Here is a 14,026-nt window from a genome sequence, read left to right as displayed (position 1 = left end):
AAGGAGAGATGGTCTTGGGTTCGCCGAAGGTGGGTGGGGAGGGAGTTCCAAGTCTTGGCTGCCAGGTAGGAGAGGGATCTTCCTCCGGCGGTGGCCCTGCGGATGCGTGGTACAGTGGCGAGGGCGTGGCTGGTTGATCGTAGCTGGCGGGTAGGTGTGTAGAAGGTCATGCGGTCGTTGAGGTACTTGGGGCTCAGGTCGTGGAGAGCCTTGTGTGCGTGGGTGAGGAGTCTGAACGTGATTCTCTTGCTGACGGGGAGCCAGTGTAGGTCTCTCAGGTGTCCAGTGATGTGGCTGTGTCGGGGGATGTCCAGGATGAGTCGGGCGGACGCGTTCTGGATGCGTTGGAGTCTTTTTTGAAGTTTGGCTGTGGTTCCGGCGTAGATGGTGTTCCCGTAGTCCAGTCGGCTGGTGATGAGTGCCTGGGTGACGGTCTTCCTGGTTTCAGTGGGGATCATGCGCAGGGTGTTGTAGCATGAAGATGAGACGGCGTTGACTTGTCTGGTCATCGACAGGGAGGAGTCCAGGATGAAGCCCAGGTTGCGTGCGTGGTCCGTTGGTTTGGGAGCGGTGCCCAGGGCCGGGGGCCACCAGGAGTCATCCCAGGCGGAGGGTGATGATCCCAGGATGAGGACTTCCGTCTTGTCTGAGTTCAGTTTAAGGCGGCTGTTCCTCATCCACTCGGTGACGTCTTTCATCCCTTCGTGTAGGTTGGCTCTGGCGGTGGTGGGATCGAAACGTCATCGACCACAGCTCCTTGACGCTGTATTGTTTATACTTCAACTGTATTGGTTTATACTGATCAAAACGTTTGCTTGGAGGCAGTGGTGGCTCCTCACTGCTCATGGATCAGTGTAAGCGAAAAAATAAAATAATAATTGAAGTTACTATCATTCTATTTTTGTATGGGCAGCTTGGTTCCCCTGACGGCAGAGAGGAGGTGTGGTTGTGCACTCAGTGCATGCGCCCTCTCGGGCCAGCCAAACATTCATGCGCACTTCGCATTTTCTCCATGCAGGCCTGCATGTAGAACATGCTCAGGCCCCAAATCTCTGGCTGAGCGCCAAATCATGGCACTCAGAACAATTACCATGCTGCATTGCAGCGTTGTGAATCGCTCAAGGGAGCCTGGGTGCTTACCAATCACAACATTACATTGCAGCATTGTGATTTGCTGAGGGGAGCCTGGGTGCTTCCTAGTCCCCGGAAGAGACTCATTCAACGTGGGGGAGATGTGGTGATGGAAAGACACAGCAAGATAAGATAAGTGATTTTTAATTTTTTTGTTAATATCCCGCCACGCACACACCCTGCCCCGCCACCCAATACCTTACCGTCTCCCACAGTTTGGAGGTAATGGTGGTGGGTGGCAGGGCCGGACTGGGAACCAGAACCGGCCCTGGCAGAGTGCTCGGCCGGCCCCCTCCCCCCCTCCGGGAGGAGAGGGGAGGGGGGAAAGGTGCGACCGCGCTCTGTGACAGGGCCGGTTTTCTGACGTTTTTGTTACAGGGCCGTTTTTGCAGCATAACGGCCCTGTAACAAAAACGGCCCCAGGGGCCCAAAACCGGCCCACAACCATGCGGCCGACCAGGGAATTGCCCGGTTCCCTCAACGGCCAGTCCGGGCCTGAATCTCAAGAAGTTGGATTTAGAATTTACACTTTCGTGCTCTACTGATAAATGATGCTCAGGGTCAAAGTTCAGAACCTTATTGCTTTTCAGTGTATTTTAAAATGTTACTTTCATATTATCAAAGATGTTTGTAAGATAAGCTATTCCATAAAAAATGCTGAAATCTGTTCTCAGGATAAAATTATAATTTGTTTTTCTGTGAATGACTAACCCGATTATGTTTTCCAGTGCATCTTTTGCAACAGTTGCAACACAATGAATATATGAAATTACTTAAATTATTAGGTATGTAGTGCATGTATGAAGGGCTCAGAATTCCAAGATGTGTGGTTATTGCTGTAACCCCACCCACTTCAATTTCCCGGATGTAAATTTCAGTAGGTCAAACCATTCAAATTATACTAGGAGGAACATGTCTGATAAATACCGAGGCATGCGAAAAAAGGAAAACTCATCTGAGGAATTTTCCATACCTAGTACATATCGCACTAAGGAATTTGAAATTTTCTGATTGCCCTAAATACATCATCCCCACCGGTCCACTTAAAATAGGACCTTAGTCTCCATCGCCATTCTTGTTCTTTCATTATGATTACCACTCTTTGACTGCTCAACATATTTTTGAATATTGCACCAATTGAATTCCAAAACTGTCAGCTTGTAAAGTCACCCTTTTATGCAAAGAGGCAGAGTCATGTTTAGTATTGATTTGCGCCTCACACAAAGAGCAGATGGCCTTTTGGTTTCGTCCACACTTATCCTTCTAAAATGTCAGGGCTTGGGCTGATTTTCATAAAGATGATCCACCTCTGTAATGGCACCCAAAAAACTGAAAGTAAAAGATATTTCTGTACCTCAATGATGGCCCACAGGCTCTTAGAGCATCCCACTTGATGTGCACATTGTTTAATTCCTCTCCCTAGGCCTTGTTTATTCCAGCACAAAGAAGCAAATTAGAAACAGTATTAGCGCTCCACAAATTAAAATACATTAATAAATATAATAATTGAGCAAGAGGTATATTCATAATTCATATTTATATAACATCAGTTCTCAACGAGGGAATAAAAAATTATGCAGTTTTTCATTGCAAATTTTCATTTCTTTTCAGAGCAACCTTTGTTCAGAGTTTCAGTACATTCTGGACTGGAGTTAAAAGCCAAACCATCATACCAGTAAGTTGCAGATTTTAAGAAAACATTTTTTTTATCAATATTAACCTTTATCTGGTGTCATAAAGTTTCCTCCAGCTACTTTACTTGCTGCACTATTTGAAACAGCTACAGGAGTGGACCTGTTTAGAGTCTGCCCCACTCCAATCCAAAACAATCTGCACACCCAATCAAAACCAACCTGCCTCATGCCAATCAAAAGCAATACCCCTCACTTCAATCTGCCCCACTCCAATACAAAACAATCTACCCCACTCCAATACAAAACCTTCTGCCCCACTCCAATCTGCCCTACCCCAATCCAAAAAATGTGCCCGCTCCAATCAGCCCCTTTCCAATCGAAAACAATATGCCTCACTCCAATCAGCCCCGCTCCAGTCTGAAACAATCTACCCCAATTCAATCTAATCCAATCCAAAACACCCCACTCCAATCCAGTCCTATCCAATCCAATACACCTCAATCCAGCCAAATCCAATATACCCCACTCCAATCCACCCAATTCCAATCCACACCACCCCAATCCAATCAACCTCAACCCAATCCACCCACCCCTATCCAGTTCACCCCACCCTAGTCCAATCCATCTCAATCCAATCCACCCCAATCCAATCCATCCCACTCAATCCAATCCACCTCACTCCAATCAAATCCACCCCACTGCAATTTACTACACTCCAGTTCAACTCACCCCACGCCAATCCAATTCACCCCACTACATTGCCCCCCACTCCAGTCCATGTCACTCCAATCCACCCCACTCAAGTCCATTCACCCCAATCCAATCCAATCCAATCCACTCCATCCCTTTTTAATCCACCCCACTACAGTCTAATCCACCCCATCCAGACCACCCCACTCCAGTCCACCCCACTCTGCTGCAATCCAATCCAATCCAATCCACACCCCTCTCTATCGCAGGCCAGTTCACCATGCTCAGTCCAATCCATTCAGCCCACCACACCACACCCAAATCCACCCCACTCCATTAAAATCCAACTCCAGTCCAATCCAATCCACCCCACTCACAGTCCAATCGATTGCTATACTCCATTCCCAATCCAAACCATTCTACTCTAATCCACCCCACCACAGTCACCCTCATGTTAAACCAATCTAATTCACACCACTCTAATACACACCAATCAATCCACCTCACCCCATTTCAATCCACTCCACTCCAATACATTCCACCTCATCCAGTTCACAAACTCTAATCCGTCCCACTCAACTCAATCCAACCCACTGTGCCCCAATCCAATCCAGTCCAATCTACTCCAATGGAACCCATCATTACTACCTCAATTCCCTCCACTCCAATACACCCTATTCCACCCCACTGTATTCCACTCTATGGTACTCGACTCTACAAGACTGCACTCTATGATACTGCAGTCTGCAACACTCTGCCACTGAACCACTAACCTCTACTCTCCCCTACTCCTCTCTACTCAACTCTATGCCACTCTACTCTCCCCACTCCACTCTAGGACACTGCACGTCACTAACGTTTAGCTATGCTGAACAGCAACCACACTGGTGTACAACATGGTAAAAACACACTGCCAAAACCAATAGCTCTTGTATTGGCGAGTTCTATTGGATTTGCTATCTTGTTTAATAGTTCTTATCCTGTTTTCTGCAGCAATATCATGCCATTACGTCACACACTCTTTTGTGAACTGGTTAGCCAACCACATCTATAAATGTGTTTGGACGATAAGGGCAGCAAACAAATTCCTTTATGAAACCGCATTGGCTGTTTCCTGGTTCACTGGTAATAATGAGAAACAGGGCTTGAACACCTGAATGTTTTCTTGTTCTGAAGACCAGGTGTTGTATAGAGGCTTGCGCAAGAGCGCTACTTCGAGCAAAACTATATATGTCCAGCTTGAAAACTTTACTCTCAATATATTTATTCAAAGGTTTTTGTTTTTTAAATCACTACTTTATCACCGTGTGCCCACTTCAGAGCATAATAACTAGCACTTCTGGCTCTTCTGCTCTTGCGTCAAATCTTAATGTTAATCTCATTACAGTGTACTAATGACCATTAACATAGTTAATTTTCATGCGCAAGATGGTTGAATGGTGCCTGCCATGAACCACTTTTAGACACACAATTTTGTTTGGTCTTTTCATAAATAGGGCAAATTAACAGTGCCCGTGCAGAGCATTAAAAATCACTGGTAAACTTCATTCCAACATAGTAGAGTTGGCAACTAATACTAATCAACGTGTATATCCATCCTGAGAAAAAGTCGCAGAAGGAAACATTTCGAACATTGGTGAACCTGATTTAGATGCTGCAAAGGACCCACGAACACAGTAACTTGATTATATCAGGAGATTTTAACACTAACCTCATTTCAAGCGAAAGGAACAGAAGAAAGAGGAAAGATGACCTGGGAAACCAATTAATAACTCAAGAATTTAAGCTCTAGACCTGACTACCTTGAACGGTAACGTGACCGGAGATAGACCAGCGGCCATCACGCACCTGAGCAGTAAAAATCAATCAATCATAGACTTCACCATTGCCAGCTGTAATCTCATCCCCATGATTGATTTTTTTCAAGTCTGTCCACGCCCAGCAAGTAATCAATTCCCACAGATCATGAATATTAACATCACACTGATCCAGGCATGAAAATGAAAGTCTTTAGTACATTACCAGGAAAGGTATAACCTGAGGAAACTAAAGTGACGAGGATCAGACACAAAGATAATAATGGATACAATCCAGGAGCATGTGAATCAAATAGAGACACAGAAAGAAGAAACAACAGTAAAACATTGTGAACTCTTGGGCTATGTCCTCATTCGGAAAATTCCCTGTCATCATCTTCATCAACAAACTTTATTCTGTTTTATGAGTAAAACCATGAAAGTCAAGCAAACATGATTAAAAACGTGCTTCACAATACAGGTTAACAACTGTTGATACATCAAATTACACTGGGTTCATACTTAAAATACATAGATTAAAGTGCAGAAATTAATCACAACTTAACCTGAGTCTTAGGGCTACCCTTAAAAAATTAAGAGTGTACCAAACAGTATCTGTAGAAAGAAGTTGTAAAAAGATAAAAGCTGGTCTGAAACCAACCTTTTTCAGGATAGGGATAATAAATAATTTTCTGGGAAGATCATAAAAACTATAGAACATTAAAACGTGCATCATGTCCTGAGGAGACTCACCGTTGCAGCCACAGGGCATGAGACACTGACCTCTGTGGGAGCCACTAGGTTGAGCCAAGAGATTTTGAAAAAGATCGAGCAGAAGCCTCATCAATAAAAAACGATCATGAATGCTTTTGAGCTCTAAAATATATAGTTTGTTAGTTGGCATCATTTTTAACATAATGTGCATATACACAATGGACTTTGCATAGCTCTGCTTCCTTTCTTTTGCAACGGCTCCTTGTTGAAAAACACTCTTTGACCTATGCATAGTCCCTCTTCCATATACTGTCTGGATTAGTGAATAGTTCTGCTCTGCCTAGCCTCAAAAGGCCTAAAGGCCTACTCTTATGTACTAAAGCCATCAAATACGCGAAAGATGGTCAAGCGAAAGACAATCCTTTAAGATGTGTTCACTAAGTGTATTTTCCTGTTTGGCCCAAATCCTGAGCCATAATGCCAGGGTACGAAAAATCTATTCATCTGAGAGGAAAGGTATCCTGAGTTCTTCATGCACAGCGTACAAAGAAATACTTTGCGGCACAGAAAGGGCTCGTAGCAGGAAAGAGTTTTTGGCAATTTTCAGGGCCCGACCCCAATATGGCCCCAGATCTCGCTACTCTAACTGGCCTTTGAAATACATTTTGCTTGGTAAATCTTCAAGAGTGCCCCTATTTGTTTCGCTCCCACTCTGGTGGCAATGTTATGAACAGCTGCAGAAGATTTCACTAGTTCCCCTTTCTTCTGAGTAAGCAAGGGGGACCAGCTCGAGGAGTCATCAAACAAAACCCCCAAATAGAAAAAGACGTTCGTCTTGGGTTTTGGTGAGGATCCTAGCTTAAAGGTAAACTGCTTTGCTGTACGAGGTCCCACCTGCATAATAAACAATTTTGAGTGATTAACTGTCAGGTCCAGGTCCTCCATAAAGTAAGTAAAAGAACTCAATAAAAGTTGTAGGCCCCTGGCTGTCCTCGCCATGAGGCCCGTGTCGTCCGTGTATAGTAGGACTGGCAGACTGCGCTTGCCTACCTGGGGACAATAGGCTTTTGTGGCCAAAAGGGCCTTCTCTAGAGAGTTTAAATATACGTTAAATAGGAAGGGTGCTAATATGCACCCCTCCCTTAATGTTTATTTGCCGGGTCACTTTTGTGTCTTTTGTATAGCGGCCTTGAGTCTCAATGAAGGTCCTTGAGATATAAAATAATGTTGCTATCAATGCCAATGGTATACATCAACTGCCAAAGATTAGATCTATTGACACAATTGAACGCATGGGATAGGTCCATGAAGGCTAGGTATGTGGTGCTGGAACACACCACAGTATACTTAGGCAGAGCCATGTACAGATTTAAACAATGTTCCACGGTGCAACGGCCTGGGCGGAAGCCATGTTGAATGTCACTTAAAAAGTTATTTCTATCAGCCCAAGATACAAGTCTACCCAGAACAATGAGACCCACCACCTTTACCACACAGTCCAGAAGAGAAATGGGCCTGTAGCAAAGGGTACTGTCCCGGTCTCCCTTTTTAAAAATCGGGACAATGATCGACAAGGCCCAAGAGTCTGGGCGACTGACCTGGATTGCAGTATTAATGACAGATGTGAGAACTGGTGTTCAGGTATCTACATGGGTGATGTACAGATCAGCCGTGATTCCATTATTTTTAGACAATCCTAGAATACCAGTCCTCAATTGCTGCATTGTAAAAACAAGGTCAGGCTTGCCTACCTCCCTTTACTCCCTCTGTGTTAGCAGGATATCCGACCGAAAAATGCCCTCAAAGTGGTACCATTATCCCCAGATAGAAAGGGGCTATTAACAATGCCCCAGCACTTTGAGGTAGTGCGCAATGTGCTAACCTCAACTAAATCATACCATGCCTCCTCCTTCATGCCAGACTTACGTGTAGCTAAAGCATCCTAATATGTTCTTTGTAGGCCTTTAACTCCCACCTTGTCCCACGGCCTAGCACCCAGAGCCTTTCTCAGAGTCCTCAAAGCGAGGGAACATGCCAAATTGCACCATCTTGGGGCTAACTGCTAGCACCCCCCACCTGGGGCCTGGAGTAAATTCCCTATAGCAAAAGACATTTCCCGAAATGCGGGAATACCGAAGGGCTTGTAGTCAGAGAAAACAAGGTGCACAGCCTAACAATCAACACACTTGATATTGGTTGACTTATATCTGGTGGTGCAAAGGGTGAGTGGAGAGCCCTTAGAACCACTCAAAAGTGAGTAGTCCAAACTACCAACTGCAGAAATAACGGGGTTACCCAATGCACTCAAAAACAGTGAAATATTAGTTAAGTATTAAAAACAATTCAGTACAAAAAGACAAAGCAACAGAAGGTTTCTAGGAATCTCCAGAGGGAGAGTTGTCCGTTGGAGTCCTTTATTGAGTCAAACAGCCAGCCGATGCTTGTTTCCGGTCCAGGGAAGACATGGCTTGGCAGTTCCGGCTGGACTGTTCCCATGAGGCACAGGGTCAGACTGATTTGCATATGGCCATTTCTGAACTGGGGTGGTGGAGTGAGCTAAAGAATGGTGAGGGATTAAACCCAGATCGTTGACTGGGGGTGAGTGTTTGATTTGCTCAAACGCTCCGTCCATCATCCCCTTTGGTACTGCTTTGTTCGCCATAAGTTGGCAGGGTATGCCCAGACATGGGTCCCCTGCTCACTCTACCACTGGATTCAAGATAGCCTGGCTGATGAGGACTATGAATCCGAAATCGGTACCAGGATGCTTGTTTCTGGTCCAGGGAAGACATGGCTTGGCAGTTTGGGCTGGACTGTTTCCATGAGGCACAGGGTCAGACTGATTTGCATAAGTCCATGTCTGAATTGGGGTGGTGGAGTGAGCTAAAGAATGGTGATGGATTAAACCCTGATCAGTTGACTGGGGGCGAGTGTTTGATTTTCTCAAACGCTCCGTCCATCATCCCCTTTGGTATCACTCCTAAAAACACGGCAGGGTTTTTGTTCTATTTTCTAATTTTACAGCAATGTTTATTTATGATCTGTATAGGTAATTTTAGCTACTACATGGGTAATTTACAAAAATGAGAAATTGATTTTTTAGGTAATGAACTGTATTATTATGCTTATTATCGATCTTTTTCTGTGCTATTATGATCTGTATTTTAATATATTGAATACATAATTTATTGATTGATTGATTTACTCATGGTAACTTCAACAAAATGGAAGCTTTGACCTAGATGCCAGGAATTGTAATTGTTCACATTGGAACAATGGTTATTACTTTTTCAGAATTTAGTTGAATTGTTTTGAAAGCTAGACAGTACCTAGAAGGTTGAATGTGTTGTTTACACAACCAGGTTTTTATTTTGTCTACAAATAGGATAGGGAAAGTAAAGAATGATTATCACAGTCATCTTTTCTTGTAAATACCTTTTCAGATTGACATTTTGAGATTAGTGGCAATGACAGTTATTGAGTAAAATTTCTTTTCATTATCTCTGTTTAGATCTGGCCAGACAGTCAACTTTCGGCCAGCGGTGCTGCCGCTCGCAGACTTACACTGATATCCCAATGTACTTGTGACTTCAATCTGAGTACATGAGACCATCCAACCATATCTAGAGTGGATTGTTTGATGATGTTCAGGAATGCGGGGGGTATCTTGGTTGTCCCAAACAGAAGAAAAACAATAACCCCCACATCTTGAGAGAAATCGCTAAATTGCGAGGAATTGCATTTAAGGAATCTCTCTTTGAGGTTCCTTAAAAGCAATTCATGAACCATTTTTTAATTGCGAAATCGTTATTTTTGGCCGCTGTTTACCGCGAAGTCTGACTTTGTGGTAAATAGCGAAAACTATGAAAAAAGCGCTTTAGTGCATTTTTCAAAGTTGTATGTTACACACACACATGTCCTTTGGACATGTGTGCGCGCAACATCAGTCTACATTTACATTTCAGGGGTGCTTTGGACACCCCTGGCACCCTTGAAATCGCATCCTTATTTGCGATTAGCAAATAGCTAATCGCAAATAAGGAATGACTCCCCATTCATTCCTATGGGCCTCTAGGCCCATGGGAATGCATAGGGAGTCATTCCTTATTTGCGATTAGCAATTTGCTAATCGCAAATATGGAAGCAGTAGAAATCGCAAATAATATTGCGATTTCTACATGAATCCCGTTTTGCGAGTCATTAATAGCGATTCCTTAATAATCGCTATTAAGGACTCGCAAATCGGGACATTGATGAATCTGGCTGTATATGCTAAAAACCTTTCATGTGGTTGCATTTAAAACAGGATTGGGTATCACCAATATCCTTCAACTTTGTTTTTCAAGTAAAATCAGACTCAAGAGAGCTCCTGAAGAGCAAAAACACGTGTCTGGGATAAGAAAATAAAAGACTGGAGGAAAATAATATTTATCACGCAAGAATAATGAAATATTGAAATATCTTAATAGTTTACAAGTTTTTCTTCACTCATTGTAATGCAACTTTTTTTTAAATTGACCACATTGTTGGGAATGCACTGAGAGGGCTACTGAGTCATGTTTCGCTTGAGACCCACAGCTGAAGGCTGAAGGCTATTCTTGAGTGCTAGTCTTGTTATAAGGGCTGCCTTATCGATGTTATTGACCGTTTGTTGCAGGGAATCTTAAAGGTCACTGTAGTTGGCACCAGTTTTGGGGTTGGTAAACTGAGTGATAAACCCTCAGAGTAGAAGATCTGCACTTTATGAACACTTGTTATGCCATTTTAGGAAGGGTACATATTTGTCGTTTTATGACTTCAGAGAGAGAGTCTTTGTCTCCACCCAAATGTACAAATTTTGATTAGGCAGAGGTTGCGTACTTCTGCAGAAAGCGAGATATTGTGTTATACCGTTTATTCTTTGGGACAGCTGATGCTTTATACAGCAGAAGTGAGTGGTTATGGAAACAAGCCATTGAGGAACTTTATAACCCAAATATGTCTATATTATGATAAGGGCAGTAGGCTTGACTTATTTATTGTAAACTACATAAGCTAAAGTAAATTGTTGTTTAAGGTTGGATGACACTGTGTTAAAGCTTGAAGAGAGGTATTTTGTTACAGGGAATTTTGCATGTAACCCAGGGGCGGCTGCTACCTACTGAGAGTGGTGGGGTGGGCAAATGAGAGATGGAGGAAAACACACTGTGTAACATTACATTAAATTGCCAACATGCATCACATTACCATTTTAAAATAAAACATGTAACTTTAAAACAGTAATGTAATGCATGTCTGCGATTTAATGCCCATTACAATTAAAATGCACATCTGAAGAAAGAAAATTAACTTACCTTGCTGCATGTCCTCGCTCCAGCACATCCTCAGGTGTCCGGTGTCCTTTTATCCTACAAATGAGCCCCAGGCAACTCCCCTATCCAAGCCTGGGTCTGCTCTTATGCTACAGAGCAGCATGAGAAAAGCGCCACGATTGGATAGTGAGGGCTCTCTCAGCGCTCCTAAGAGCACCGGAGACCCTTGCTTGCTCTCAACCCAACTGTCTAAGACAGCTGGGTTGAAAGGTTTAAAATACGTATGTCTGGTTGACTGTTACAAACCACATCTGCAATCAGCCAAAGAAGGGAACTTCTCAAAGTGGATTTCATTACTTCCATGGCTGAATGACAGACCTGTTTTCTATGGAAGCACCTTCACCATCGCTATGAAGCTAAGGCTCCCCCTGATTATTTAAGGTTCAAGAGGAGGGGGATATAATAATTCTAGGCCATATATGGAGAAGGGTCGATGTTTATTTAGGCATTAAAAACCCGTTTAGGCTGCTCTCAATTCATATGTAGGCAGCAATACAAACAGATCAGTAAACACTTGTGTCTTTCATTCTTACTTATTGGCAACCTTAAATAATTTTATCAGTCTAAGAATCAATTGAGTATTTAGCCCATTTACTAGATTTTGTAATTTTCTCAAACTTTGAATTTGATGTTGCTCTCACAATAGAAGAAGGGATTTCTACAGTCATTGCCATTGTATTAATTCCAAAAAGTTCTTTCAACTATAGACACCCTGCCTGATGTGATCAATCTTCCTCACATAGCATGGAAGTACAGTCTCGTCCAGAGGAATATGCTAGATGTCTTAATAGTCACACTAGATTCTCTGTTTCCGTCTTAATTATCAAGGATATCTCCTGTGTGACCTAATTGAATTTTTAAACTGTAGTTGTGCTAGTTCGGTTGTGATTTATGTAAAATAGATATTACCTTCCACTGACCCATATTAGGTACTCGGAGGTATTGTGACTCACCTCGAACCTGCAAGCATTCCCTCCTCTTTTGTTCATTAAACTGAGTACAACAACAGTAAAACATGATAGACCCAGATTTCAAGCATTTCAGATCCCATAGTCACCAAATTAGAAAGCTCAATGGCTTTCATCTGTGTAAAGTAGCCTGTATATGACACCTGTATGGGTGATATTTTGACCCATCTCTCCCCTGGTTCCAGTTGCAGATCACCAGTGGTAACTGCGCCTCAGAGAAGCACTGTTTCAGCAATCCCCGTGAATGCAATCCTGCTACCACCTCAGACTGTTTCTTCATGTCAGCTGCACCTGCAACTGGGGGCGGCTTCGTGTTTGAAATGAGTGCCCCATCAGATGGATACGTGGCGATTGGATTTTCATCTGACAAAACAATGGTGAGTATTCCCATTTTAATATCTGAAATGCTATCGTGCAAATATCCTGAACAATATTATAATTAAGTCTAATTTGTACCAATGTATTGTCCGTCATCTTTCCATGTAACACAACATACTGTTGTGACTGAATCCTAATGGCTGGGGGAGGGTTACATACAAAAACAGATCACTGAATTTGCAAAACCTATATGCAGGAAAAACATCACTGATTCCTATATACTAATGTAGACGTGCAAAGCACATGGACATGAGAAGGGGTGATTTTGTATTATAACTAGAGCATCGTGTGGTAGCGCATTGTCATTCACACAATGCACATTTTCCATTCAATTGACCACAAACGTATCATAGACTTACAGCTTTACTGATAAAAGTATGTAGCATACAGCACTCAAATGATAATGTGTGGAAATGAGATATCTGTGAATATTTATCATTTTTCGTCTCCAGTTCAAGAGGGTTTCTTTGTATTGAGCCTAATACAATCTTCCAGCACACTTCAGATTTGCATAAGATGTGCTTCATTATTGCTTTCCTAACTGCTGCATGCATACAGTTCTGTTACATTTTGTTGTGTGTTGCAAGAATAGACATAATTCACTTTACAAACTCCTCTCGTTTCGTTTCAAAAACTTTATTCGATTCAGAAAAGAAGAATCATAAAAGTCAAACAATTACATATACAAACGTAGTTTGAAATTCATTTTTAAGAGACAATTTTACAATTATGACACTAAACTAATAAGATACATTGGTTAAAATGATCACAGTAAAAACCATAACTTTTGCTTTCAATCTATTTAGGGTAATTCATAAATTCTTCATACCAGGATATACATTCAAGGGCAGGGAAAAAGAAAATCATGATACAACAATATACATGGGCAAAAAGACAGGATTTTGGGGCCAGATTTAGCCATACCGTTTTCTAATCAAGAGTGACCCTCGTATAAAGTTTAACATCGCACAACAGACACTAGATGAAGACAAAGATAACAAATGGTCATAACCCTCTTTGTAATGACATGGTTGCATTTCCTTAAGGATCGGCTTGATAAACCTAATCCTCGGATCCTTATAATGGGAACAGGAGAGAACAACATGCATCGTGCTTTGGCTATCTTTGTTGTTACAAGGACAGGGGGGCAGTCTCTCACACCAACCCCCCTGTTTAGGGAACGCAAAAAGAAAGTGCAAGATGTGTAACCTGAACCTTGTCAAGTAGAATCGCCATTGCACATGATTTGTAAAGGTTAAATAAAACCGATGCTGTAAAGTAACCTTAGGAACGTGAGGGCTGACCAGGGAGTGTGCAAATGAGGATTTCCAGTAACTTGATTTAATAACGGCTTTAACATCTCC

General features: G+C 42.5%; 1 protein-coding gene across 3 annotated transcripts in view; it reads left to right on the top strand.

Annotated features, from left to right (window-relative positions):
- LOC147747554 (ferric reductase 1-like) overlaps positions 1 to 14,026 on the top strand; it is a 335,069-nt gene that overhangs the window by 200,786 nt on the left and 120,257 nt on the right. For all 3 annotated transcript variants that reach the window (XM_086954117.1, XM_086954120.1, XM_086954121.1), the window contains exons 5-6: positions 2,743 to 2,806; positions 12,470 to 12,661. In XM_086954117.1, coding sequence (XP_086810243.1) covers positions 2,743 to 2,806; positions 12,470 to 12,661 — 256 coding nt within the window. The remainder of the gene's footprint in view (positions 1 to 2,742; positions 2,807 to 12,469; positions 12,662 to 14,026) is intronic.

This window comes from Lissotriton vulgaris, chromosome 1_1 (assembly GCF_964263255.1).
Source record: "Lissotriton vulgaris chromosome 1_1, aLisVul1.2, whole genome shotgun sequence".
Classification (NCBI taxonomy): Eukaryota; Metazoa; Chordata; class Amphibia; order Caudata; family Salamandridae; genus Lissotriton; species Lissotriton vulgaris.
The sequence above is the reverse complement of the archived record's forward strand: the minus strand, read 5'-3'. Positions and strand labels throughout refer to the sequence as shown.